Source organism: Canis aureus, chromosome 14 (genome assembly GCF_053574225.1).
Source record: "Canis aureus isolate CA01 chromosome 14, VMU_Caureus_v.1.0, whole genome shotgun sequence".
Lineage (NCBI taxonomy): Eukaryota > Metazoa > Chordata > Mammalia > Carnivora > Canidae > Canis > Canis aureus.
This window is the reverse complement of record NC_135624.1, coordinates 13,165,824-13,190,846: the sequence shown is the minus strand read 5'-3', so window position 1 is coordinate 13,190,846 and position 25,023 is coordinate 13,165,824. Positions and strand designations below refer to the sequence as shown.

At 42.1% G+C, this 25,023-nt stretch overlaps 1 protein-coding gene across 8 annotated transcripts in view; it reads left to right on the top strand.

Annotated features, from left to right (window-relative positions):
• Positions 1–25,023, top strand: part of SYBU (syntabulin) — a 109,465-nt gene that overhangs the window by 74,083 nt on the left and 10,359 nt on the right. For 7 of the 8 annotated variants that reach the window (XM_077847002.1, XM_077847001.1, XM_077847005.1 and 4 more), the window contains one exon: positions 22,178–22,280. In XM_077847002.1, coding sequence (XP_077703128.1) covers positions 22,178–22,280 — 103 coding nt within the window. Of the gene's footprint in view, positions 1–21,957; positions 22,086–22,177; positions 22,281–25,023 lie in introns of those variants that run through there. The other variant, XM_077847008.1, reaches the window with a different exon arrangement.

Genomic DNA, 25,023 nt, shown 5'->3' with positions numbered 1-25,023 from the left:
TCAGAGTGCAGTAAATGACACACTTTGAAAAGAAAGCAGTTTCATTAAGTTGAAAGTTTGGGGAGTGATGGGAGAGGAAGAGACAGGAAATGATTGATTAATCTGTATAAAAATAGGCCCCATGCTGGGATCTTTCCTTTTGCACTAATCCTGTGTGACATCTGAGCCAAAAGAAAATATCTAAAACCAGTGTCCTATGCGCAGAACCTGCTGGTGCTGATTTTAAAAACGCAGGAGGAGCTGACCCAAATTGCATTTTGCAACTTTATTTTTAATTTTATGTCATTTTCATTTTCCATATCTTCTTTCTGGCATAGCCCATCTTTCCATCTGTTTGCCCTGGAAAGAACGTGGCATGTGGAACAAGGACTGTACCAATTCACTTGAGTGGAAAAAAGAGGAAGACATTTTTACGATGTGATTTTAAAATGAGCTCTCTGGAGTTTAGGAACTTGAAAATCATCGTGTGTCCAAATATATAGCTCAATATATTATGCTAAACTTGATTTCATATGCAATATCACTCAGATCATGTAGCTAGAATAAGCCTTCTGTTGTAATGGTTCAAGGCAGACAGTAAATCCTTAGCAACATCCCCACCAACATGGTGACCTTTTATCTGTGCTGTGGTGGTCTGTGACCAAATAATGCCCCACTTTCTTTTCCATTGTTTTCGGTCATACAGTCACATGCTCTGATGATGCACAGTTTGTCAAGGGTTGGTTAGGCACTTGGTGCTGCAGGCATGTGTCGTGGGTCACATCCTTTGTTGACATCTGAAGAGCATTTGGAGCTCTCGGTTCTGCTTGCTGAGTCCTTTCTCAGCTGTGGGAGTTGGTAGCAGTTTCAGAGGGAGGGATGCTTCCTTGGGTCTTGTGGGGCAACAGCACTATTCGGGGAAACTGGATCTTCCTGAGTGTTTGGCTTCTTGTACTCACCCCTGTGGCTGAGATAGGCAGGCTTTGCAAGCCTCTGCCAGGAAGATCTGATTTCTGCCGAGACTATGGGCGGACCTGACTGTTCTTGAGAGATGGAGGTTGTGCCTGAACCTGATACTGCCTGACATCCAATGCTCTTCCCCTCAGTTAATGGAAGAAGGGAAGGATACAGGCCACAGGCTGAGAAGCTCTAGGGCATGCAGAGCAATGGGTTGGGATCTGTAAGTGGTGCTCTGGTGTCGTATCTTGCCAAGCCTCGCTTACCAGGGATAGTAAAGCGGTTTTGTCTGTAAAAGGCTGAGGCATCCTTGAATTTTGGGTGGGATTCTCTGGCTTAACATTTCCACCCTTCCCTTTTCTCTTTACTCTCAGCCACCACTTAACAGAACTGAACCAGTAATGCTACCAATTTGTTTTCTCAGCAAGTAGTTATTGATGAGCCAGGTAGTGAGCCAGGTACTGGGATATAACAGTAAACACGGGGCCCCCTGTAACATGTGTGACATGTTTCTGGGGGAAGTGCAGGCCCCCATGAGTGTGCAAAGAAGGATGGTGGAACCCAGACTTTGGGAGTCTGGAAAGCACCCCAGGGGAAGTAATGTGGTATGGACACTTACAAAGGGTTAAACCAGGTTCTTAAATGCAAAGACACTTGGGAATCCGAATTTCACATGCCATTTCTGTTAACTTAAATACTATGTACTCCCTTAGAATTTTTTAAAAAAATTCTATTGTTATGATCACTGTGTTATATTTAATACTTTTTTTTTTAGATGGCTCTTCCTTCTGCTGGGGAATGAGCCTTTCTAGGTCATGGACCAGGTTTTCTTTCTCTTTCTTTCCTTATCATTTTATTATCTTTTATTTTAAATTCATTTGAGCTGCTTCCCTGTTTCTTTTTAGTATTATGGATAAAATGTAATGCACAAGATTATATATATATATATATAACACACGCGTAAGCCTTTCGCTACAATAATAAGGCAGGTATTTGTGATCCACCTTCCATTTTCAGAATTATCACCACCAAGCTGTCTGCGTGATCTCTCAGATCCCATTCTCTGCCTTCCACCAGAGGTGACCGCGATATTGAAATGTGCGTTTTATCATTTCCTTGCACTTTAAAAACGATCTTACCATTTTAAATATGTGTTCCCTACAAATAGGTTAGAGACACAGGGGTAAAATTTTAAAGTCTTGGAGCCATGTTTTCTGTGCCTTTATGTTCCTCATAATTAGCACAGTGTCTAGAACTTAGTAGGTCCTCCCTAGAGGTTTGTGAATAGAAGGTTATGCCCCAGAACGCAGAGGATATTTGTGTAGTGCTATATGTCAGGGAGATACTGGAATTCAGCTTTAGCGAGCTTATTCCTTTTGAGCTTTTGTTATATTTGCCTCCTTGGAGTGCTTCTAGATACAGTCTACAGAAATTAATTATACACTATTTAATAGTTCGGGGATATTTTCAAACTACCATTTCCTACTTATCATACTGTCTGTTTTACTGCCAAGTAGTTATTCTCCAGTGATCCCAAAGAGAGTGGCCTCTGTATTTTTGTAACGGTCTGCTTTGCTTTTCCATTCCATTTTGGTTTTTCAAAGAACATTGTGGGGCGAGGAGGAAAGAAGAGAGAGAACACTGAGTACACTTGAATCTAAAAGTTAACTTGTGGAGGGCTGGGGGAAGGGCAGAGCAGCAGGGCAAGCAAAGTGTTGGCCCGGGAATGTGTGCTCCATGCCAGATGTCACTTCGAGTTGAGATCCTGGGGAAGGTTCCATTAAACAAGTCCATGGAAATTCAGAGCATAATTTGTGTGCAGAGCATAATCTCATTGTGAGTGTGCTCCATTCTTTTTTAAGTGCTAAAAAACCACACAAAAATCAGTACAGAACTTTCTCAGGGGGGACATTCAAAAACATTTTGTTCGGAAGCTTGAGAGTTCAGATAGTTTTTAATTGATAAACAATGGTGTGAGGTGAAATGCTGGAGCTTGCTGCCAGAAGCTGAACTGGTTTGCAGAATGCTTTGTCTCTCTCACCAACGTGCACCCAGCTCTGGAAGGTCACAGTGGGAGCACTGCCTCCGAGGTGAAGTGCTCTGGCTGGGTGGGTTCTGGGGCTCAGGCTCAGCCGGGCCTGGGACAGCCCTCTCTGGGCGGAGCTCGGGAGCTGTCCACCTGCCTTGCACCTGCTCTCCTGCAAGCCAGGCCTCTGATCCAGAATTCTCTCTGTTGTGTTGCCAGGCTTTCTCCTGGAAACAATTCCATGTGACTTTGTTATTCCCTCTTCCCGACCCTTGAACACATGTCTGAATTAAAACAAACCCCTCTAGGCCTTCCATTTCTCCATTTGCTTTTGTTCCAACACTCTACAGATGCCAGAAATGGCCAGAATTTACCCAGTTTATTTGTTCTACCTTATTGACATTCGTGCTTGCAAATAAAAGATATTTGTATTAAAGATTGACTTCACAGTGCTAGATTAAATCTAGCATTGATCTTGGAGCCTCTCAATCCATTCTGATTAGGTGATTTAATTTTTCACATAGTCCTCAGGCAATATGAGAGACATTTTTTTCCTTTCATTTTATTGTGATAATTCCCGAATGGTTTGTTTTTCCACTCTGTGCAGAAATTGGGACTCAATTGTTCTCTTATGTAAGTAGCACTGCAGTCAAGCATGGAACACAAGGGGAAAGTATTGGTTAGCATTTTACTTAATTTCTGCTTTTCCTGTTTTAAATTCTTTTATTTACCTGGAGGTTTAAATGATTTTTGACCCGATGCAGTTAGTTTCCTGAACCTAAGAATTCAGAACTGGAAAGGGTCTCCACTGTCAGGGCTCTCCTCACTTTACCATATGACCCACCTCCTAACTCTATTAGACACCTGCCCTGACTTCCAGTGTCCAGCCTTTCCTCCAGATATTGCTGCTATGATAGCTGCAAAAAACATCTCTGTGTTCCTATTACCTGCCCCCTCCCCCAATTCCAGGCTCTTCATGGCTCCCTCTTGCCTTCAGAGTAAATGCCCTTAGCGTAGCGTTCACATGCTTCAACTCTTCTAGGTACAAACCACCTTTGTGGCTTCTTTATCTCGTCTGATACCTATACTCCAGCCAAACAAGGGACTGAATGTGTTCTGAATATTCCCTGTGTGTTCCTTTCTCCCATGTTTCAGTTCATGCTATCCTTGTCGCCTGCAAGGCTCCCTTCTACACCCCCAACACTTGTTCATATTCTGTCCAGTGTTGGAGGCCTGTCTCAAGTGGCATCTCATCCATGACATATCCTAGCTGGGAGTATTTCTCCTTCCTCCATGATCCCTTAGGACCCCTCCATCTGTTTTGCACTCACCGTGACCTCTCATGTGCTATCTGTTTGTGTGGCTCATTTGCTCCGAGAAGGATCTTAGAGCACTAGACATCTCCTTCTCCAGGCCCTCCTCTCCAACTGCCTGCCCCAGGGCCTTAGCAGGTACAAAGTTTATTGCATATCGGAAATGGACTAAATTGAATGTTATCATCTTGGTTTCTAGTTCTTAGATCTTTGCAGATTCTGATCACAAAGTGCCAAGCAGAGAGAGTGAAGAAGAAGGTAGACTCTGGACTCAGACAAGCCAGCTCTCCTGTTAGTACAGCTCATGGCCTGGGGCAAATCTCATCACGCTCAGGACAGTTTCCTTGTCGACACCCTGTGTTTTTGAGAGGAATTAGAGTTTTTAACACCTTGTGCTTTTGGCACATGGCAGCTCGTAATGTTAGTACCCGACTCCACCCTTTGTTGTATCATTCATCTCATCTATTCAAGGCCTGTGGAATTCATAGTCTGCCGACAGTGCCATACCTTTCATGTTTTCATTCATGTCATTAATAAAGCATGTTAAATAGGTTAAGGACAAGGATGGAGTCAGGTGACACATTACTGGAGATTTCCCTCGAGGTTGACAGGCAATCCATTAGTCAACATCCTCCAGGTACCAGACTGGGCCCTCATCCAGTGTGCATGTCAGCCTTGTTTGTAAGATTCTCCTAAGTGTTGGACTAAATGCCCACCAAATGCCACATCTATGATTTAGGTGGCAGCCTGCAATCCTAACTCTGTCAGGAAACTCCCCTGCAGGAAGCCTGATGTGGGACTCGATCCCAGGACCTCAGGATCATGACCTGAGCCAAAGGCAGATGTTCAACCACTGAGCCATTCAGGTACCCCTTATCCAGTACTTTGTATGGCGTGTATATTCCTTCTCCAGCCTGCTACTTCTCTTCCTTTGTGATTTCTCAAAAGTGAGTGGGGTTATTTCCACAGTCAAATTTATAAGTTCTTTCAGTACCTTTTTTCTCCTAATTCAATAACTATTGTTCTGAGCCAACTATATGTTGGGCACTGTGCTCAGCCTTGGGGAAACAGGGATGAATAAGACAGAGGTCTTCCCAGGCTGCACAATTTTTGCTTCTCAAGTTTGGAGCCAAAAACTTGAATTTTGAGAGATTTGGGCATATGGGATGGAGATAGGAGTAGAGGGGATATTTTTCCTACTTGTCAATAATACTAGTCTGTCAATTCAACTGAAGGGAGAGAAGAAGGAAGGTCACTTGCAGAGCCTTTCCAGGAGCCATTGCTGAATGCCAAGAGTGGAGAACGCTTAATGGTGTGAAATCTGTCAAAGCAACAGCACCTACTGTGTGCTACAGGCTGCATTAGGCACTGCATACAGTGATGAGCAAGCCTGCAGGGAGCTGATGACGTGCTGGGAAATTACTAACAGGCATTGCTCTGAATGTGATGAATGCTTCTTAAATTCTGGGTAGGGTGAGAGCATAAAGGAGGGACACCGGATTCCATTCCTGGAAGGAATTAAAATTCGAGGCTGGAGACCTGAAGAACAGGTGATAGTTAGCCAGGCCCAGAGGGACAGGAGAATAATCCAGGTAGAGGGAACAGCATATGTGGAAACTGGGACCCCACAGAGTGTTGTGCTGCCTTTAGGAAATGGTGGTAGTTGCACTGGCCGGGGCTGCAGTGGCCACTGAAGAGATTCTGAAGGGCTTGTAAATCATGTCAGGGAACGTAGACTTGATCTTAAGGACATGGGGTGCCATTAGAAGGTTTCAACAGGGGAGTCACCTAATGAGATTTATGCTCGGGAGCAGTGTGGAAGATGGAGTGCTCAGGCCCCGTTGAGCAGCTGGGGCACAGTGTGTGGCAGTTTCAGTAATTCTGGGCGAGAAATCCTGGTGGCCTGGTATGGAGCCCTCCGGATGGGAAGAAGCAGACGGAGCGCGGAGTTACAAAACAGATCTGAGCAGGTGGCTTGCGGTTTATAGTTAAATATTAAAAACAAGAGCCATTTATAGTATTTTTCATACTTTAGTGTGTGTAAAAGATCACCAGGACAGTTTGTAAAAGTGTGAATTATGGGAATGATATGAAGAAACCTCAGTCAACCCTGGAATATGAGTGAATGTGTATTTTCAGCAAATAATGTAAGTGACATGGATATAGGTAGTTTTCAGATTGCATCATGAAAAGCCCCTTTTTATTGGATGTTTTCAAATGGCAATATTCTTTTAAGTACATTCACAATATGTTCACTCTTCATTTAAGAATGAAGATCCAGGGGCACCTGGGTGGCTTAGTGATTGAGCATCTGCCTTTGGCTCAGGTCATGATCCCAAGGTCCTGGGATCGAGTTCTGCTTCAGGGTCCCCACGGGAGCCTGCCTATGTCTCTGCCTATGCCTGTGTCTCTGCCTCTCTCTTTTTGTGGCTCTCATGAATAAATAAATAAAACCTTTAAAAAAATGAAAATCTAATCCTGTTATCTCTGTTGAAAATACATGAATGGCTCAGTCCCAAGGGTTAATGTGCTGGAAAAAAAAAAGTCTTCTAGCTAGTGTGGTCTGTTGTTTGCTCTCCATAAGGGATGGTGAGCAGAGCAGAATGGTGATAATCTTGTTAAAACCTCTGCTACAAAAAAAAAAAAAAAAACAAAAACAAAAACAAAAAAAAACCTGCTACAGATTGTTTGTAAATGAATTTTCAAAGGTTTCAGCACGGCCTTTGCAAGAGCAAGCAAACAAACACTTATGGAGAAAACCATATTTCCCCCAACTCTAGAAGTTCCATTCAGGTGTGCATTCTTAGTGTTTAAGGCATATTTTGATGCATTTATTATTGTGATATTTTTCAAGGCGGTACACCTGGTTTCAGATGCCAGCTGCCCACTTATGAGCTGTGTGACCACAAGTGAGTTACCTGTGCTTTCCTCTTCTCATCTGTAAAATAAGAAGAAAACCGGACCTGTCTCATGGGCTTGATGTGAGAATTAACTAAGAATACAAGCAAACCACTTTGAATAGCGTGTGAACTTGATAAGCCATTTCTGACCATTACTGACAGAAGCACAGTAATCTATAAAAACTATGTCACCCGTATTAGAAGTTAGTCATGTAAGAAACGGGTCACCTTCTTATTTAAGTCATGTAATTAAAAAAATACACACACACACATTTATAGTGGCTCTATGCAAGAATTCTTAGAGAAACATAAGTGTTTAGCAATACATACCAAACACATGGATAAGCAGGCCAATAATAACAATGATGAGAAGTTCACCAGTTGTCCCCAGTTCGTCTTTTATTTCCCACAGTGATCCCATTAGCTAGGCATGCTCAATCCCTCCTTGGAATGAGGAAACTCAGGTTCAGAGAGATCAAGGGATTGCCTGCGGTCACACTGTCATTAAAGATCAGATATTTGAATTCAGACCCTACCAATGCTAGACCTTGCTCTTATCTGCTGCTCTTAGAGATATACTGTCAGTTATGTGAAGCATGGTTAGTAACACTTAGATTTATGCCAAGTAGATTAAGAAATTGACTCATCTTGAATGTGAAATGTGTGAAAATGATTCTCAAAATGTATACTATGGTGTACAGCTCTATTTTAAGTCACAGTCAAGATTGATGCTCTGTTTCTCAGAGGTAGCTATGCAGGAACTATGCTATATGCCATATGAAGGATCTCATCCGGGATGTCTTAGGGCAGTACTTCTCAAATTTGAGTGTACAGATACCTCAAAGGCTTGTTAAAAACCCAGAATATGCAGCCCTACCCCTGTCTCTGAGTTGTTGACTCAGTAGGTCTGGGGTGTTGTCTGAGAATCTGCATTTCTAACGAGGTCCCAAGTGATGCTGATGCTGCGGATTTAGGACCACACTTTTAGAACCACCATCTTAGAGGGTTGAGATGATTGGTGAATTTAGGACAAAAGGATGGTTTAAAACTACTCTATAATTGCCTGACCTGCTTCACAGACCTAGTTATAAACCTCGCTAGGAAGTGACAAATCATCAGCTCTGACATGGAGATACTTAGGTGACAATCAAAACATAGAAATCTTTACTTTAGCTTTAACATTTCCAAAGCAGGGCTGTTGCTTTCAATTTAGAAACTTTTACACAGTCTCTTCCCCTTCTCCAAAACAGTGGGGCTTGGCTTAAAATTCAGATATTTATTTCCCTTCCCTGTGACGCAACCCCAGCATTTGGCTTTAGAACTAGGTATTTTACCAAGTTCTGGGTTGCGTTAAGGAAGGCATCTGCATCCATTACTCCCTACCCTGGAGCAAGGATTTTCTCTCTCAGTGAGGTTATATTCATAATCCAGTAACTCTGGGTCATCTTCTTACCACCATGAGCTGGTCTCATTGCTGAGGCTAAGGGGCAAGGTCGTGGAGTAACTTAAACAAAACCCAAAGTAACGTCATGGAATTCCTGATCTTTGAGGGCTACTCAGGGTCAGAATGACCCAAGAATGAAGGCTCACTTTTAGGCATGTTGTATCCTAAAATTGGGATAGGATAAAGCAGAGATTCTAGTTTTATTTTTAATTTTTGATTCTCCATGACAATGAGAGGGACAGGTATGGAAGGACAAATGATCCATAGAGCATTTCTTTTTTGTCTATGGAATATATTACATACAAGTGGATTTACTCTTTTGGCTTTTTCCTTTGGGAGACTTGTGCCTCTGGAAATACAAATAGTTGTTTATCAGAATGGAAACTCTGGCTAGATGAGTAACTGGAATAAACCCAATTCATTTTCTCATTATCAGGAAAATGAAGAAATAAATGATGGTATAAGTCATACAATGGAATATTATATAGTAGTCAAATGAATGCCCTACAGATGCATGGAGAATCTTAGCAATATGATTTTGAATGCAAATTGTCCTGAAAGATTATAGATATATAGTAGGCTGTTTATTAAAAAGTGAAAGACAAAACAGAAAACAAAAAAGAATCTACTTTTTAGGAATACTTATAGGTATGATCATTCTTTATAAAAAGGAAAGCAAGGAAATGGTGAACAGGAGATAGAATGAGGAGGTAGATATAATTTAGTGTCGATGTTCTAGGTTTTGTGATAGGTGGTGGTTTCTTCATTTACTATAATAAATGTAAGGAAATAAAAACACAAGTACAATAATAAATAAATATGAATACTGGCTCATATGAATTGGTCAATAAAGAACTAAAATAAAGGTAATCTTACATGGGCCAATGATGAAAGTGTGTCAAGAACCAAGGAATTTGATTAATGAAAGTCTGTGCATCTGTGACTCATAGATTTTCTACAACGAAAATAATGAAAAGTCACTCTCGGGACCCATGCTTGGTTCCCACACAGCACTGTGACTTGAAGTCTTTGCCACTTTGTCCCATCCCTCATTTCTGTTGGTCCAGTTGGTTCTTTCTGCATGAATATCACTAAGGGAGGGTAACAGTAGGCCATTGAAGATTGCCAGCAGACTCACTTCAGATGAAACCATAGCTGTGGTATCACTGGGGTAGGAAAACCATGTTGTTCCTTTTCTCTGATCTTTACCTTTCTGAGGAAGGTAACATGTTGACATGTTTTCTCAGAGAAGCAAAGCTAGAAATTTTAGAAAATAAAGACTGTGTCCAGTATGAGAAACTTATTGCCAGACACAAACGTTGGGGCCTGTGGCTTAGAAGGATGCTCATTTAGGGGTGTCTGGGGGACACAGTCAGTTAAGTGTTCAGCTCTTAGTTTTGGCTCATGATCTCAGGATCATGAGATTGAGTATTGAGTGCTTGAGGTTCCCTCTCTCCCTCTGCCCCTCCCCACTGCTCACGCTCTCTCTCCTTCAAATAAATAAATAAATGAACCTTAAAAAAAACAATAAGAAAGACGTTCAACTAACTGGCCTCTGGACTGCCTTTATGGTCTCATTCCCTGATGTTGCTTCTCCCTCCGGTGCTGTTCCCTTCACCCTGGACAACTATCCCCACCACTCCCCGTGCAATGGGCTTGAATAGTCATGCCCACTAGTTTTGAAAGTTAGTTAGTTCAATGAGCCTCTTCCACAGAATCTTAATCCTTCCAGAAGAAAGTAGTATTTCCCTTTGTTGACCTCTTTTAGAAACCAAGTTGTGTCCTCCTAAGGCATTTGCCCCTTTCTGACAGCAGGATCAGTGTCTCAACTGGACATCTGCTAGGTGTGCAAAGAGCTGTGGCGCATTCAAATATGAACTAATGAAATCTCGCCCTTGTGCAGATGTTGTCTTCCGCCGTGCATGCGACCCACAGCCTCTATGGGAATGTTCGGTAGTTAGCTCTCTCTGTGGTTTAGTGTGCTTTAGGCTTTCATGTGAAATTGGAGAGAGCGGTTGATGCAGCCCAGAGCCGAGGATTTACTCAGATTTACTCGTTGATTTATGATCTAAAGTGGGGAGGAAGAATCCTTACCACCCTCTGTCAGAACCGTCTTCTATTTTCATGCTAGCTTTGTTACTCACACCCAAGAGGACAGCCTGCCCTCACTCCTCCTTCCTGCTCCAAGTCCTTTTCCCTGATTTTGGCCAGATGTGTTTGGGACCCAGATGTGGTTCAGAGAGGGTGATCATAAGAAGAAAATAAAGGCAGTATTTTAAAGTGTTTACTGAGTGCCAGGCACTACCTTTTGATATATTAGCGTATATAATCTTTGCAACAACTCTATGATATAGGTACTGTTATCTTTTCCCTTTTATAGAAGAAAGCGAGGCACAGAATGGTTATGTGCCTTTGCCAAGGTCACACACCTGGTAATTGATGCTACTAAATCCTATCACCTCATAAAAAGCAAAGAGAAACAACTTCACATTGAAAGTGCAAGAGAGATTGAAGAGATTGAAAATGCAAGAGAGAAACGGAGAGGGGATACATCATTCATGAGCCGAGAGGAAAGCACATCAAGATATTAGAAGTGGAGCATGGCTGAGTGCTGACAAGGTCCAGTGATGTAACTCTCTGGCAGACTGTTCCAGTACAGGAAGGGGAGGGTCAGTGTTGCTGAGAAAGTGAAGGGAGCCGGCCGAGTGCGACAGGCGGCGTCAGTGTAGATGTGGATTGTGGCACACTGCCCCCCAACCCCAGCACCACAGCTCAGGTGGGAGGGGCCTGTGAGGGGAGAATCCACACTGCGTGGTGTGCCCTGGAGGTTGGCCCACAGGGTGGGGAGGATGAGGGGAGGCAGCCAGGTCTCTTAGGTCTTAGAGTCAAATAGGAAAATGGTGCTTCCGACAGAACAGAGGTTAAAAAACAAAATAAAACAAGGGGAGCCTCAGTAGCTCAGTCAGTTAAGCATTTGACTCTTGATTTTCTCTCAGGTCATGATCTCAGGGTCGTGAGATTGGACATTCCATTGGGCTCTGCGCTCAGCATGGAGTCTGCTTGAGATTCTGTGTCCCTCCCACCGTTGGAGCTCTCCCTCTCTCTCTCTCTCTCTCTGTCTCATAAATAAAAAAAAAATAGATAGATGATACATAGATAGATACAAAGATAGTTAGATACATAGATAGAATCTTCTTAAAAAGTGAAACAAAATAAAAAACCATACTGTTTTAGAGTGGTGGTACGGGTCTGTGTAGCAAGCAGTAGATCAGGTCATCTCTTCCTAACAAGTGAGTGTTTTGTTCCATTCACAGTCTCAAACTGCCTGCAGACAACACCACTTCACTGGGAGGGGAAGATGAGGTGGCTTCAAAAAAGACTCATCCTTTCCTTTTCCCTTATACTCTGTACTTAAAGTCACACACCTCAGTCCTAGCCCTGCTCTGACTTTTTAGTGTTGGTGGCTTCTCGGTCTCCATTTCTCTCTTCCTACCATGTCATCACCGCCTTCCTCCCCTGTTAACTGCCCCCACAAGGACACCCCTGCTCTAATCCCACCCCACCACCTCGAGGATGGCTTTTCCCTGAGGTAGATTTTCCTGCCAGACACGGAGGCAGGCACTTCATTTTGGTAAACGCTGAATAAACACTTCTCCTTAAATAGAAGCGGCAGGGTCTCCAGCTAGCTTGTTTAAAGGGGCAGAATGTGAACTTGACAAGAAATTAAAGATAAGGAACATATGAGAGTCTGGAAAATTCTTCAGGGAGGATTTGTTTTTCTTATATCCAGGCTCCCAAAATAGTCAAGTAATCAATTAGGATGAAGTTCATGGCCACAATGGATGTAACCCACCCCAGAACTGCTCAGTGGAAGGCAGTGGGGCACAGTTGCCCACTTGCCAGAGGGGTCACCCCCAATGCTGACACGTGTGCCTGTGTGGTTTGGCGCCATTCAGCATACCAGCCACCAACACATCGACCACACCAAAGGCAGCAAGGTAGGGCTGATGGGATAATCCAAACGGGGAGCGTGCTACATTGTGAGGTGATTCTCTCTGCCAAGTGGTATTTGACACCTCCAGCTCCAAACTGGTCAGCCCCTCCTCTTGAAAACAGGATTATGAGGACTTGAAACCGTGGACCAACTGCTAAGTATCCCACTGGCTTTGCAAACCAAGTGTGCCTGAGTTTGGCTGGACCTGGGCCGGTTCTCAGACAACGTGTGCCTTGTCTATGTCCCTGTCTCCCCAGGGACAGGGGAGAAGATGGATTGAAGATGGATTTAGCCCAGGAAGGTGCTTCTGCAGAGCTCTGAGGGGACAAGCCACTCTGGAAGTTAGATTCTTCTATTTTGCGCACTTTGTCCTTGACAAATGTGGTAGCTGGTCCATGTCAACTTCTGCTCACTGACCTTCAGCTTACCATTGAAGAAAGTCCTTGCAATCTGATCAGACCTGGAGGAAGATTCCATCTGCTCTTTATCTTTAAGGTCGCCTCCTCAGTGTGGTCTGGGACCACTGGCTACATAGTCATCTGTGGTAATTAATGAAAATGCAGATTCCTGGATTCCCCCCAGACCTTCTGAACTGGAACTTTTGTGTTACCCAGAAATCTGCACTATGACTTAACTTTCCTGATGATCTCTTCCCACAGTAAGGTTTAGGAATCAATGCATTTTTAATAATAATTATAAAATGAATATTTATGAAACTGTCAAGCACTTCCCATGCATTTCACTTACATTTATTTCAACTTAACAATCCTCCAAGATAAGTACTGCTATCCACCTAGAGTGGGGCCTGATACATAAGACTTGGCAGATGTTAATTAATTTTCATTAAACAAATTAATCTTTAAAAATATATACATGCACACATATATAATGTACATACTTACATACATAAATAAGAAAAGTAAGTTTTAGTGAGGTTAAAATGACTTAGGCAAGAACGCGTAGCTGCTGAGAGAGAGGGCCAGAATTTATACTGCCTTCTTTATGTATAGCTTGTTGGTGTGTGATTTTGCAGGCTGGCACCTCCTTCTGGTGATACTGGGTAGTTTGTGGCAGTGATTATAAAGGATCCCAGAGGCACCTGGTTGGCCTTGGGTTGAATTGCTGGATCTCTTGTCTAGGGTTCTCTTCTTGGCCATCTCTGGTAAATTAAGAGGGCCACATATTTAGTACTGATCAAGCAGGCCCAGGGAAGTTGGGTGGTCATCCACAGAACCAAACAGCACCCATTGTCTTTCCTGTACTCTGCTCAGGTTGGCCAATGCATAGTCTTAATTTTCCCCAGAGTGAAGCAAAGGGAGACTAGATGTCTCATGGGTTCCTGTCGGAAATGTTCACTTCCCCCTGCTTTCTTGAAGTTTCTTTATACCCACTTTATCATTTATCTGCTTTTTTGGTCAGCAGGTGTATTCTCTGTATTTCTGCCAAGACAGGTCGTGGAGCCAGCCCAAGATCAGGGAGTGAACAGGTGGAGCTGTCTTTGACGCTTTCAGTCCTCTTGGGCCTCCTTTCCCGTGCTCCTTCCCTCCCTTTCTCAGACCTTCAAAGCTACCTGGCTCAGAGGACTGGCCTTTGGTGAGAAGAGATCAGTAAACCTATGTGCATTTTCCCTGGGGCTTTCTTAAGGTGGGGTTCTAACTCAGGAGCAACTCTAGAGATTTTTGGAGGAGGCCAAGGAGACTTTGTTTTAGGACAACAGATTTTTTAGATGTGCTCTGTTTTACATGCACACACAAACTAAAAAATAGAAACATACTCTCCACTGACAAATGGCTGAAGGAAAACCAGCTTTTGTAAAGAATGTTTGTAAAAATGTTTGACTTAACTAGGTAAGGCATTTTGTCTCACAGAGCTTTTTAAGGGAAAGATGTTTAAAAGCTCTCTTCTAGCCTTCAAGCCACTGTACCCATAGTTCTAACTAGAAATTATAAGAAATTATAATAGCTAACATAGATTGAGTGCTTCCTATGTGCCAGGCACTATTCTAACTTCTTTGCATGCTTCGCTTAATTCCTACAATCTCTTAACAATACTTATTATTAATATCTTTATCTCCATTTCACAGAATAGGAAACTAAGGCAGAGAAAGGGTAAATAATTTGCCAAGCCTTTACAGAGCTTGGTAGAAGAGGCATGATTCAAACCCAAGTGACTGGACTCCAAAGCCCTCTTAATACTTACATTAAATGGTGGGATTGCTTTTATTATGAAATGCTTTTTCTTTAAAAAAAATTTAGATTTTTTACAAAGGAAAAATCAATTGTCCATAATTATTAGTGTATCCTATTTTTTTTAATAAGAGTAATATGCACATGGTTAGAAAAGCCAAATGGCTCAGAAAGATATAAAATGAAGATGAGAGTCCCTTTAGATCCCTACTGTCCCATTCCCAAGGGAAACCAATATTAACAGACCTTTTTTAATCTCTCAACAAAAACATTCTATGTATGTAGCTAATTATACATTTGTGAAGAAGGAGACATGCCTCACCCCCTATTCTGCATCTAGTTTTTCTAATCTAGCAACAGGGCTTTGAGATGTTTTCACTCCAGCATGCACAGGTTCATGCCATCTTTATCATGATACAGAGTACTCTCCTAGGTTGCTGTACCCCCTGACTTCACCGGTCCTTGTTGATGAGCATTTTGGTTGTTTGTTTGATGTTTTTGTGCAGGAACAATTCCTAGCAGTACAGCTTTCTTTCTTACACATGTTATACCAACTTAGACTCTTGCTGACTCTTAGCGTTTTTTTCCAAACCTTCAACAGAACTAGTATTATCAAACCTTGATTTTTAAAATTTTTTACTAACCTTGTAACTAAAAAAAAGAAAAAATCCTTGTTTACATTTACATTTTTTTAATATGTGTGAGGTGGAATGGCTGTTCATGTGTATTGATCATTTATTTTTCTTTATCTGCCATCTGCCTGTTCATGTCCTTTGCCCATTTTTCTGTTCTTTTTTTTTTTTCTGATTTTTGTATGAGCTTTTGGTAAAGTAAGGAGATTGGCCCTTTGTCTGTCATATATTGTAAACATTTTCCTTCAATTCATTATTTGTCTTTGCTATTTTCCCATAAGCAGTATTGCTGTTGTATAGTCAGATTCTTCAATACAAAATTATTCTCCAAATACTTTAAATTTGAACTTCCTTCTGTTTTTGTTTATATATATGCTTTTAAATTTATGATGGCTCCATTCATTGAACATCAATCATAATGAAGATAAACCCTTTCTGTAATTATGACATCAATGAAAACAATACTTAGAGTTTTTCAGGAAGACTTCTGAAATGCAAGAAAACCTGTGTATATATCTTCAATATATTGATCTTTGGATCAAATACTCCTTTTCTAAAATAAATAACCTATAGGAGTTTTAGAGAATAGTTTTCAGAAACTAAAACAAAAATCCTGTTTAGTTTGTGAAGCATTTCTTGGATTCATTGGTTGGGTGCCCCAAAGCTTCACAGCTACGAGTCCATTCTACTGAATCTACCTTAGAGAAGCTTTTTTTTTTTTTTTCTTCTTTAATAGTGTCTTCTGTAATTGTATGTGTCCACTGCCTCAGCTGCTTCTTAATAGCTCTGCTTGGCTTCAGTGGAAATGGCTCCTCTCCCCCTAGAGACCTTTAAATAAAAGATCTGTGTATCTGTGTGTGTGTTGGGGGAGGGGAAGAGGATGAAGGGATGGGGAACTATTTTTTTGTTTTTATTTTTTTCCTTTTTTAATTTGCTGCCTCTATTTGAGGTGGGGATGTAGGTGGCCAACCTGAATTAATTTGATAGCTCTGTAATGACAAAGGATAAAGGAAAGTTTGGGGTTGCTTCAATCAGTGGTTTAGAATGGCTTAACACAGCTTAGTAGACTCGGTTTTCAGAGGCTTGTGATGTTCTGATGTCTGAGGACTCCATAGTCTCCTGAAAACAAAAATAATAATGTCCTAAGAGACCAGATTGCGGGCAGTGTTTCAAAAAAATAAGTTTAGTTATCAGTTTTTGCGCATACTCTTAATGTTTCCATTTTTCTTTCCTTCTCTAATTTCTGGCCTGACCATCACATGCACAGAATGCTCATTACCCTAACATTATGAATAAGAGTAATGCCTCTCCAGAGAATCCAGCAGAACTACCAAACAGAAACCACCAGAGTTTCTGGTGACCAGTGAGAAGAGCTTCTTATTGGTGGAGTTCACCCTTTGCTGCAGGACGTGTAGTCACCAAGACAGTGGAATCGAGAGGTAGTTTACAGATCATCAAGTTCATTCACCTCTTTCTGTCCTGGAATCCTGCTCCACCAACGCCATTTAAAACTCCCTTCAGAAATATCAGATTGGGAGACAGAACATGAGAGACTCCTAACTCTGAGAAACGAACAAGGGGTAGTGGAAGGGGAGGTGTGGGAGAATGGGGTGACGGGCACTGAAGGGGGCACTTGACGGGCTGAGTACTGGGTGTTATACTATATGTTGGCAAATCGAACTCCAATAAAAAATATACAAAAAAATTAAAAATAAAAATAAAACTCCCTTCTGCTGTTCAAACACAAGTCATCAACAGCCAACTCTTGTGTCCTGGGCTTTGTCAGAGTCTTCTCTGTGACATCAGAGATTTACATTCCAGTATCTATATAGTCTTGACCACAAAAACTGCTTTAGGCTAATGACACTCAAAAATACATATAACACAATATATATTAAATTTCTTGAAATTGAGCATATCCTTTGACTTAAAAATTCTTTCAGGCATTTATTCTAAAGAATAGCAGACAAGGAGGGTACCTGGGTGACTCACATGGTTCACAGTCTGACTTCAGCTCAGGTCATGATCTCAGGCTCCTAGCTCAGTCTTTTTGGCCCTCTCCCTCTGCCACTACCCCCTCCCCTACTAGCTTGCTCTTTCTCAAATGAATAAAATTTTCAAAAAAAATTTAAAACCTTAAAAAAAAAAAAGAATAGTAGACAGATATGTCAATTTGCATGCCCCAGGGATATCCATTGAACATTAAGCCTGTATTTAAAGGCCTGGACCCGGGGGTCAGACAGACTAGGTTCAAGTCTTACCTCCACTTCTTTTTTTTTCTTTTCTTCTTCTTTTTTTTTTTTTTTTTTTGCCTCTACCTCTTGTTCATGTCACTCAACTTCTCTATCTCATCTGTAACAGGGACTGATAAGTGTCCCTACCTCAAAGGGTCTATACTATCATGAGCAATAAATGAGTGATTATATAAATATGCTTAGGATGATTTTTGGCAGAGTGTTACTATGTAATGATAGAAAAATTAGACATAGCGTATATATTATTTTATTTAATAAAACAAAATGTAGGTGCCCCTGTGTGGCTCAGTTGGTTAAATGTCTCCCTTCAGCTCAGGTTATAGGATGGAGCCCCACATTAGGCTCCCTGCTCAGCGGTGACTGTGCTTCTTCCTCTCCCTCTGCTTCCCCTGCTTGCATGATTGCATTCTCTCTCTCTCTCTCTTAAATAAATAAAATCTTTAAAAATAAATAAATAAATAAAACTGAATGTAGGGGCCCCTGGATGGCTCAGTTGGTTAAGTGTCTGACTCTTGGTTTTCACTCACGTTATGATCTCAGGGTTGTCAGATCGAGCCCTGCTTCATGTTCCACACTCAGCACAGAGTCTTCTTGAGTTTTCCCTCTCTGTCTCCCTCTGCCCCTTTCCCTGCTGTTTCTCTCTCTCAAATAAATTAATTAATTAAAATATATATATATATATCTAAAATAAATTGGAGTATATTTTGAAGATATTCACATATTAAAAGCAATTAGGTTACATAGTAATGTATTAACTAAGAATGCTGAGTGATTATATATCAAAAGGTTAACTATGATTACTTTTTGGTGATGGGACAATAGACTACACTTTGTCCTATGGATCATTGCTATTTTCTAAATTTTCTACAAAGGAAATGTATAAAAAAGTTGTCTTTTTAACCCTTGCAGAAGAAGAAGAATTGCTAACATTTATTGTGACTTTACAGGGAATCAGGCGCTTTATATATGTGTGTGCGCGTGTATTTGTATATATACACACGCACACGTTCTTTGCTTACAATAACCTTAAGAGGCAGAATCCATGATTATCATCTCCATGTAGCAGATTTAGAAACTGAAGCACAGAAAGGTGAAATAACTTGCCTCAAGTCCCCCATCTAGTGAGTGGTAGTGGTGGGATTTGAACTGGGGGTCTCTGACTCAGGGCCTGTGTTAGGTATTCTCTTTGTATGGTCTGAATAATACAGATGAGCATTGACCTACAGCCCTCGCAACAGTAACCTAGTTACACATGCTGTTTAAAGGAAACGAATAGAGAGAGCCTCTGATCCTTGAGTCTTTTCGATAAATGGGGAGCTTTCAGGTCTCCAGTCATTCTCTTAGTTACCTTGTTAGTAAATGGGAAGAATATGTATATCAGGTGATGTAGTAAAATTAACCTATCTGTGTATCCCATAAAAAGGGTGTATTGACTTTACATTGCATTAACCAAACTAGAAATATTTTTTAAAACATAGCAAAGTGAAATGGCATAAGTAGCATAGACATTTTTCTCTATGCTGTCGCTCAGTAGTGAGGGCAACCGCCAGGTCTCCTGAATGAGTCTTCTAACCTCCTTCAGAGTGTAGAAGGTGAGTTAGAGGAGTATAGGAAGAAACTTGGGCCCTGCCAATACACAAGGGTCAGTATATTGAGTTCCAATAGCAATAAAGTGTAGAACAAACTTGTGCCTTCAGTTCAGAGTAATTAGCACAGACCAAAGGCATCCTGAGGAGAAAATGGATTTTCAGCAGTTGTCTGGTCTGTTTCTATTTTAGAATTTCTGTTTTTATTGAGGCAGTTAAGTTATAATTGATGGGGTTTTGTGTTTCTTTTCAGGAATGAAAATTGGGTGTTTCAGAATCATAATCTTATGTTAGAAAATAATATCTCAAACCTGGTGGCTGCAACCACAGCATCTATTTTTTGAAAATTGTCTGCTTTTATCACTTAATAAGCATCCTGATAATTTACTAGCTGACGAGGCTGGCGGAATTAGGCTGTCAGGACTAGCATATTGCCGGATAGTACTACCAATCGTGAGTCCTTGAGATAGTAAAATACTTCGGTTTAGCCAGAGCATTACTCAGAGGCAACTAATTACAGTTGGGGAGCTCATAACAACATTAGACAGTCTCTGAAATCCGGAAGGAATCGCCAGTCCCAGGCCTGATAAATTGCCACCCTCCTTCTCCCAGAATTCTTTCTTATTTTTTTTTTTTTTAAGATTTTATTTATTCATGAGAGACACAGAGAGTCTTCCAGAATTCTGCTGGGAATTAGGATTCACTGCTGTCATCTATGTTAAGGGGTCATTTTTGGTGTCTTTCCCAGAAGAGGCTGAACTTCCTGAGAGGACCTGGGAGCCGGGGAAGGGATTTTTCTTTTTCTGCCTCCCTGTTGTCTTCCCTTCTAGCAAAACAGCTACAACCCGTCAGTGAGAGGATCTGTTCAGCGGTGGGCCAGTCTGGCTACATCATCTTGGCAGTTAGGGAGATGGTAGTATATAGCTTACCCAGGAACCTCCCCCGTGCCCCTCTTCTTCCCATGGCCTTCCAGAGGACGCAGCATGGTATGGAGAAGTGGCGTGGGGACTTGGTCCTGGCCAGGATTTATCCCCCACAGGCCTCGGACAAATCAGTTTTGATTTCTTCAGTAGTAGAATAGGGAGATTAATGTCTGCCTTACAGAGTTGTCAAGATTAACAAAGAATAGAAAACGTGTCCTAGAGGGCCTAGTGCCTACAAGGCCCTCAATAAATAGTTACTAATGTGATGATCATTATTGTTCACTACTTGTTAGAAACTCAAAGGATTTAGATTATTCATATTTTCTTCAACCCAGAAATGTGAGCTGGCTCTGAGTTCTAGACCAGAAGACTCACAAACCATGTGGTAGGAATTGACAGATAAGGTCAAATACAATTATATACCTAGATTTATTTTCCAAAAGCATATGGAATTTTATCTTTTTTTAAATCCTCTCTTCCTTCTTCCCACTTGTTCTCTTTTGCCTCTTCCACTCTCCTTCAATTCCACAGGCACCCCGTGGAATTTTTCTATCATTACCATTTCAGAACTATGTAACTTTTTGTTAGAAATGAATTTATATTGGGGCATCTGGGTGGTTCAGTGGTGGAGCATCTTCCTTTGGCTCAGGTTGTGATCCCAGGGTCCTGGGAATGAGTCCCACGTCAGGCTCTCTGCATGGAGCCTGCTTCTCCCTCTGCCTGTGTCTCTGCCTCTCTCTCTCTGTCTCTCTCATGAATAAATAAAATCTTAAAAAAAAAAAAAAGAAATGGGGACACCTGGGTGGCTCAGTGGTTGAACATCTGCCTTTGGCTCAGATCGTGATCCAGGGGTCTTGGGATTGAGTCCCTCATTGGGCTCCCCACGGGGAGCCTGCTTCTCCCTCTATGTCTCTGCCTCTCTCTGTGTGTCTCTCATGAATAAATAAAATCTTTTTAAAAATGAATTTATATTATTTGGCCACAGAGCATGTTTCTAATTACATACAGATCTGTAGTCTGATGTGATTTTTGTAAACTAATGAACAATCTCCCTGCACAAACCACCCCACCATCACCCCCCCACCCCGCCCCCAACTAAAATGTTCACCTCACAGCATAATTCACAGTTTCTATCACTGTTGCTGTGAACTTTCTTCATCCTGTTTGGAAATGTTCAGTTCCTGCTTTTAGTCACCGTTGTGTTCTCAATAGAAAAACAGCAGCTGGGGGCCCTGAGTGGCTCAGTCGGTTAAGTGTCTGCCTTCAGTTCAGGTCATGATCCCAGGGTCCTGGGATCGAGCTCCGCTCCCTGCTCAGCAGGGAGTCTGCTCCTCCCTCTCCCTCTGCCACTCGCCCTGCTTGTACTCTCCTTTTCACACTCTCTCCCACATGAATAAAATATTTAAAAAGAAAAAAAAAGGAAAAAAAGAAAAACAGCAGCTGCAGTCAGAGTCACTGATCAGATAGCGCGGTTCAGGCCGTTATCTGGAGCCCAGGCTTTCTTCCCAGCTGCTGCTAACTGGTTGATTATCTCCAGACGCTAACGTGACGGATTCGAGCGAGTATGGCTAGCCGACTGCAAAAAGCCCAAAGATAAACTCCCCTGGAAAAACTACTCTGGGCCGACAAGTATGCTTTCCATTGCGCCTAACGTTGGGGCCAGCGCGTCCCTGTTGTCCAGGGAGTGCCCCGGGGCGCAGGAAGAGGCCCCCACCTCGGGTCACCGCCGATTGTCTGCTGGAAGGTCGGCCTGTAGGAAACCAGCGCACTGTGCAGCTCAGCGGGGTTTATGAAACGATGTCCCCGTTCTTGTTCTCGCACCTTCTCTTGTTTGCTTTGAGGAAAAGGCCGGAGCCGGGCAGCTCTGGAATCCTGCCACTTGCCGAGCCAGTGTGCCCTCCGGGGAGCCCCAAGGAGAGGCGGGGAGGGGCCGCGTTCCAGGTTCCTCTCCTTCACGCCTCTCTCCCGCCGTTGTCTTGCAGGTAGCGAAGCTGATTTTAGCTCCTCGAGCAGCACCGGCAGCATTTCGGCTCCTGAGGTCCACATGTCTGCGGCGGGAAGCAAGCGGTCCTCTCTCTCACGCAAGTAGGCACTGTTTCCTGCTCTCTGATTGTGAAGACACTTTACACAGGTGACTTACCTGTACTTTAGGCTTCCGTGGAGCCACTTGCATGGCTGTCAGTTCATATTTAGTTATTACTCAGTGAACAGTTTTTGTTTTTTATAATGATTTGAAATTAGAACCTTTCACTGTCTTACCAGCTGTGGTCACAGGGCTGGAGCGCGCGTGTCTCTCCGAGGCCATCCCTCAGCCAGCCCTTGGCTGTGTGTCCACTCACCCTTCTCTCCTCCCCTTCCCTCACTTACCTGTGAACTCACCTGGTGTTAACGTAGTAGTTTCCACTTCCTACCTGCCTCCCCTCCATGAATCTGTCATCTCTTAGCTGGAAGCCTCTGACTTCACCATTTCTTTCCTCTAGCTGAGCTTACCTATTACCCTCATGAAAGAGACATCGTGAGCTCAGACTACTCCCAGCACTCACTTGGGGAAGGGGTGAGAAAAGAATAAAGTTCACAGCTGTGACTGGCCACCACCAAGAGGCATTAGAGCAGACTAGCTACTTATATGGACTCTGGAGCCAGGTTGCCTTGGTGGGAATGTCGGCTCTGTCACTTGCAGGCTGTGCGACCCTGAGCAAGTTGCTTAACTTCTCTGTGCCTCAGTTTCCTCATCTGTAAAATAGGGCTGTAATCATACCTACTTTGTAGGGTTCACTGTTAGGATTAGTTAGTAGACATGAAGTGTGGGTCAGTGCGTAGAGCCTAGCAGGCATCAACAAATGTTCACCATAGATACTATTTGGGTTGGGGAAAGTGTGGGAAACTCATGAGCCACCATTCACATGTGGTGGGAAAGATTCTAAGCCCCAGGATTCTCTCCTACTATGCATGATTTTATTTGTTCAAGTATTTATTGAGCATCTACTATGAGGCGGGTTCTGGTGATAGGGCAGTAAACAAAACTTTATGGAAATTATATTCATTCTAGTAAGATAAAAAAAGGACAATAAATACATAATAATATAATTATTTTTAAAAACATACAGGTAAAGAATATTGAGAGTAATGAGATGGATGGTATGTTTTGGATAGGCTGGTTCCAGACCTCTGAGCCAGGGAGGGACCCGAGCAATTCAGTGGAATGAGGAACAAGACATCTGGGGATGATTTGTCTTCAGACTTTGAGCAAATCACTTGACTTTTCTGGGCCACAGTGTCCACGTTTGTAAAAGGAGGTTTGGACCACATAATTCTTGAGGTCCCTTCATGGAGAAAAACAGGTTAGTTTCTAAAAACTTGCATTCCCAGGATTCAGGAAGCTGGTATCTCACATTTCTCTTCAGTGAGCAGAACATTTAGCTGATGTTTAAAAAGGGACTTGAGACCCCCTGGTGCACAATTTTATTGTTAAAAACAAAGCTGAAGCCAGACAAACCTGTAACAAAAGAGTGGAGCCCACAATGAAAAAGCCCAATTGTTCTATTCCCAAACACAATCTATTTGGAAATAAAATACCTCTGGGATCACATAATATGAATATAAACATTTTCTGTATAAATCAGATGTGGCTTGCTCTGAGAATAAACCATTTATCTAACCTATTCAAGAAAACTAGCACATACCTGTGGTACAAGGTATCAAAGAACAGAGAGCAAAAGAAAAAAGAAATGGCCTGTCGAAGAAGCTGATTGTATTAAGCACTTCAAAAGAACTTGTGTTTGTGGTTAAATTCCAAGGTAATGTCAACAATACAGAGTGATTTAGAGAAAATTGTCTAGTCTGGAATCTGTGGTTTCTCCAAATGACTAAAAATTGATATAGTAAACCTAAAATAGCTAAATAGAATTATGTGCAAATCAGATACATGCTTAATAGATGGAAAAATGGAAAATTGGAATTGGCAATGTTCTATTAGCCTCACTTTTTTTTTTTTTTTTAAATCTGACCCAGGCATAGAGCACAGTCAGTAGATTTATGTGATGGGATATCTTGAGCACTTCACATAATTTTTGTGTTCTGTGGGACCATGCACTGAGGACGACTCCTCTAGATGTGCCAGGTATCCGGGCCAAAGTTTATAAAGCTTATCATCCTTTTAAATGGCTTGCTTCTCCTACAATAAATGAATATTCTCTGTGGAGAATCAGCTCCTGGGAAGAAGGTGAGCAGGAACATTTGGTGAAGGGGTGGGAGAAATAAGTGGCAGGTGGTGTTGGTGAGGATATTTTTGATGGGATCTTAAAAACAAAACTAAAGTTTCAATGATCTCTTCTTACAGAAGGCCAACTCTGTTAACATCTCTGAGGAATTCTCTTTTTTTAAAAGCTTTATTTATTTATTTTGAGGGGAGGGCAGAGGAAGGGCTGAGGAAGAGGGAGAGCCTTAAGCAGACTCCAGGCCGAACACAGAGCCCAATGCAGGGCTCCATCCTATAACCCTGGGATCATGACCTGAGCCAAAACCAAGAGCTGGACACTTAACTGAGTGTGCCATCCAGGCACCCCTGAGGAATTCTCTTTCTTAAACTAAAATCCTAATCTGACCAAGGGCAGATAGAAGTGAAAAGGAAAAAAAAAGAAAATGTTTGGAATTTGGAGCCAGAGAAACATGGGCTTGCGTTTAGCCTCCCTTATTAATTATGTACATGAGCCAGGGCCCTGAGCTTTACTGTTCTGGAAAATGGGATAATAGTGGCATCTACCTCATTGAAATAAATGAGCTAATCCATAGTGCCCAGAATTTAGTAAAAGGGTCATAAATGGATATT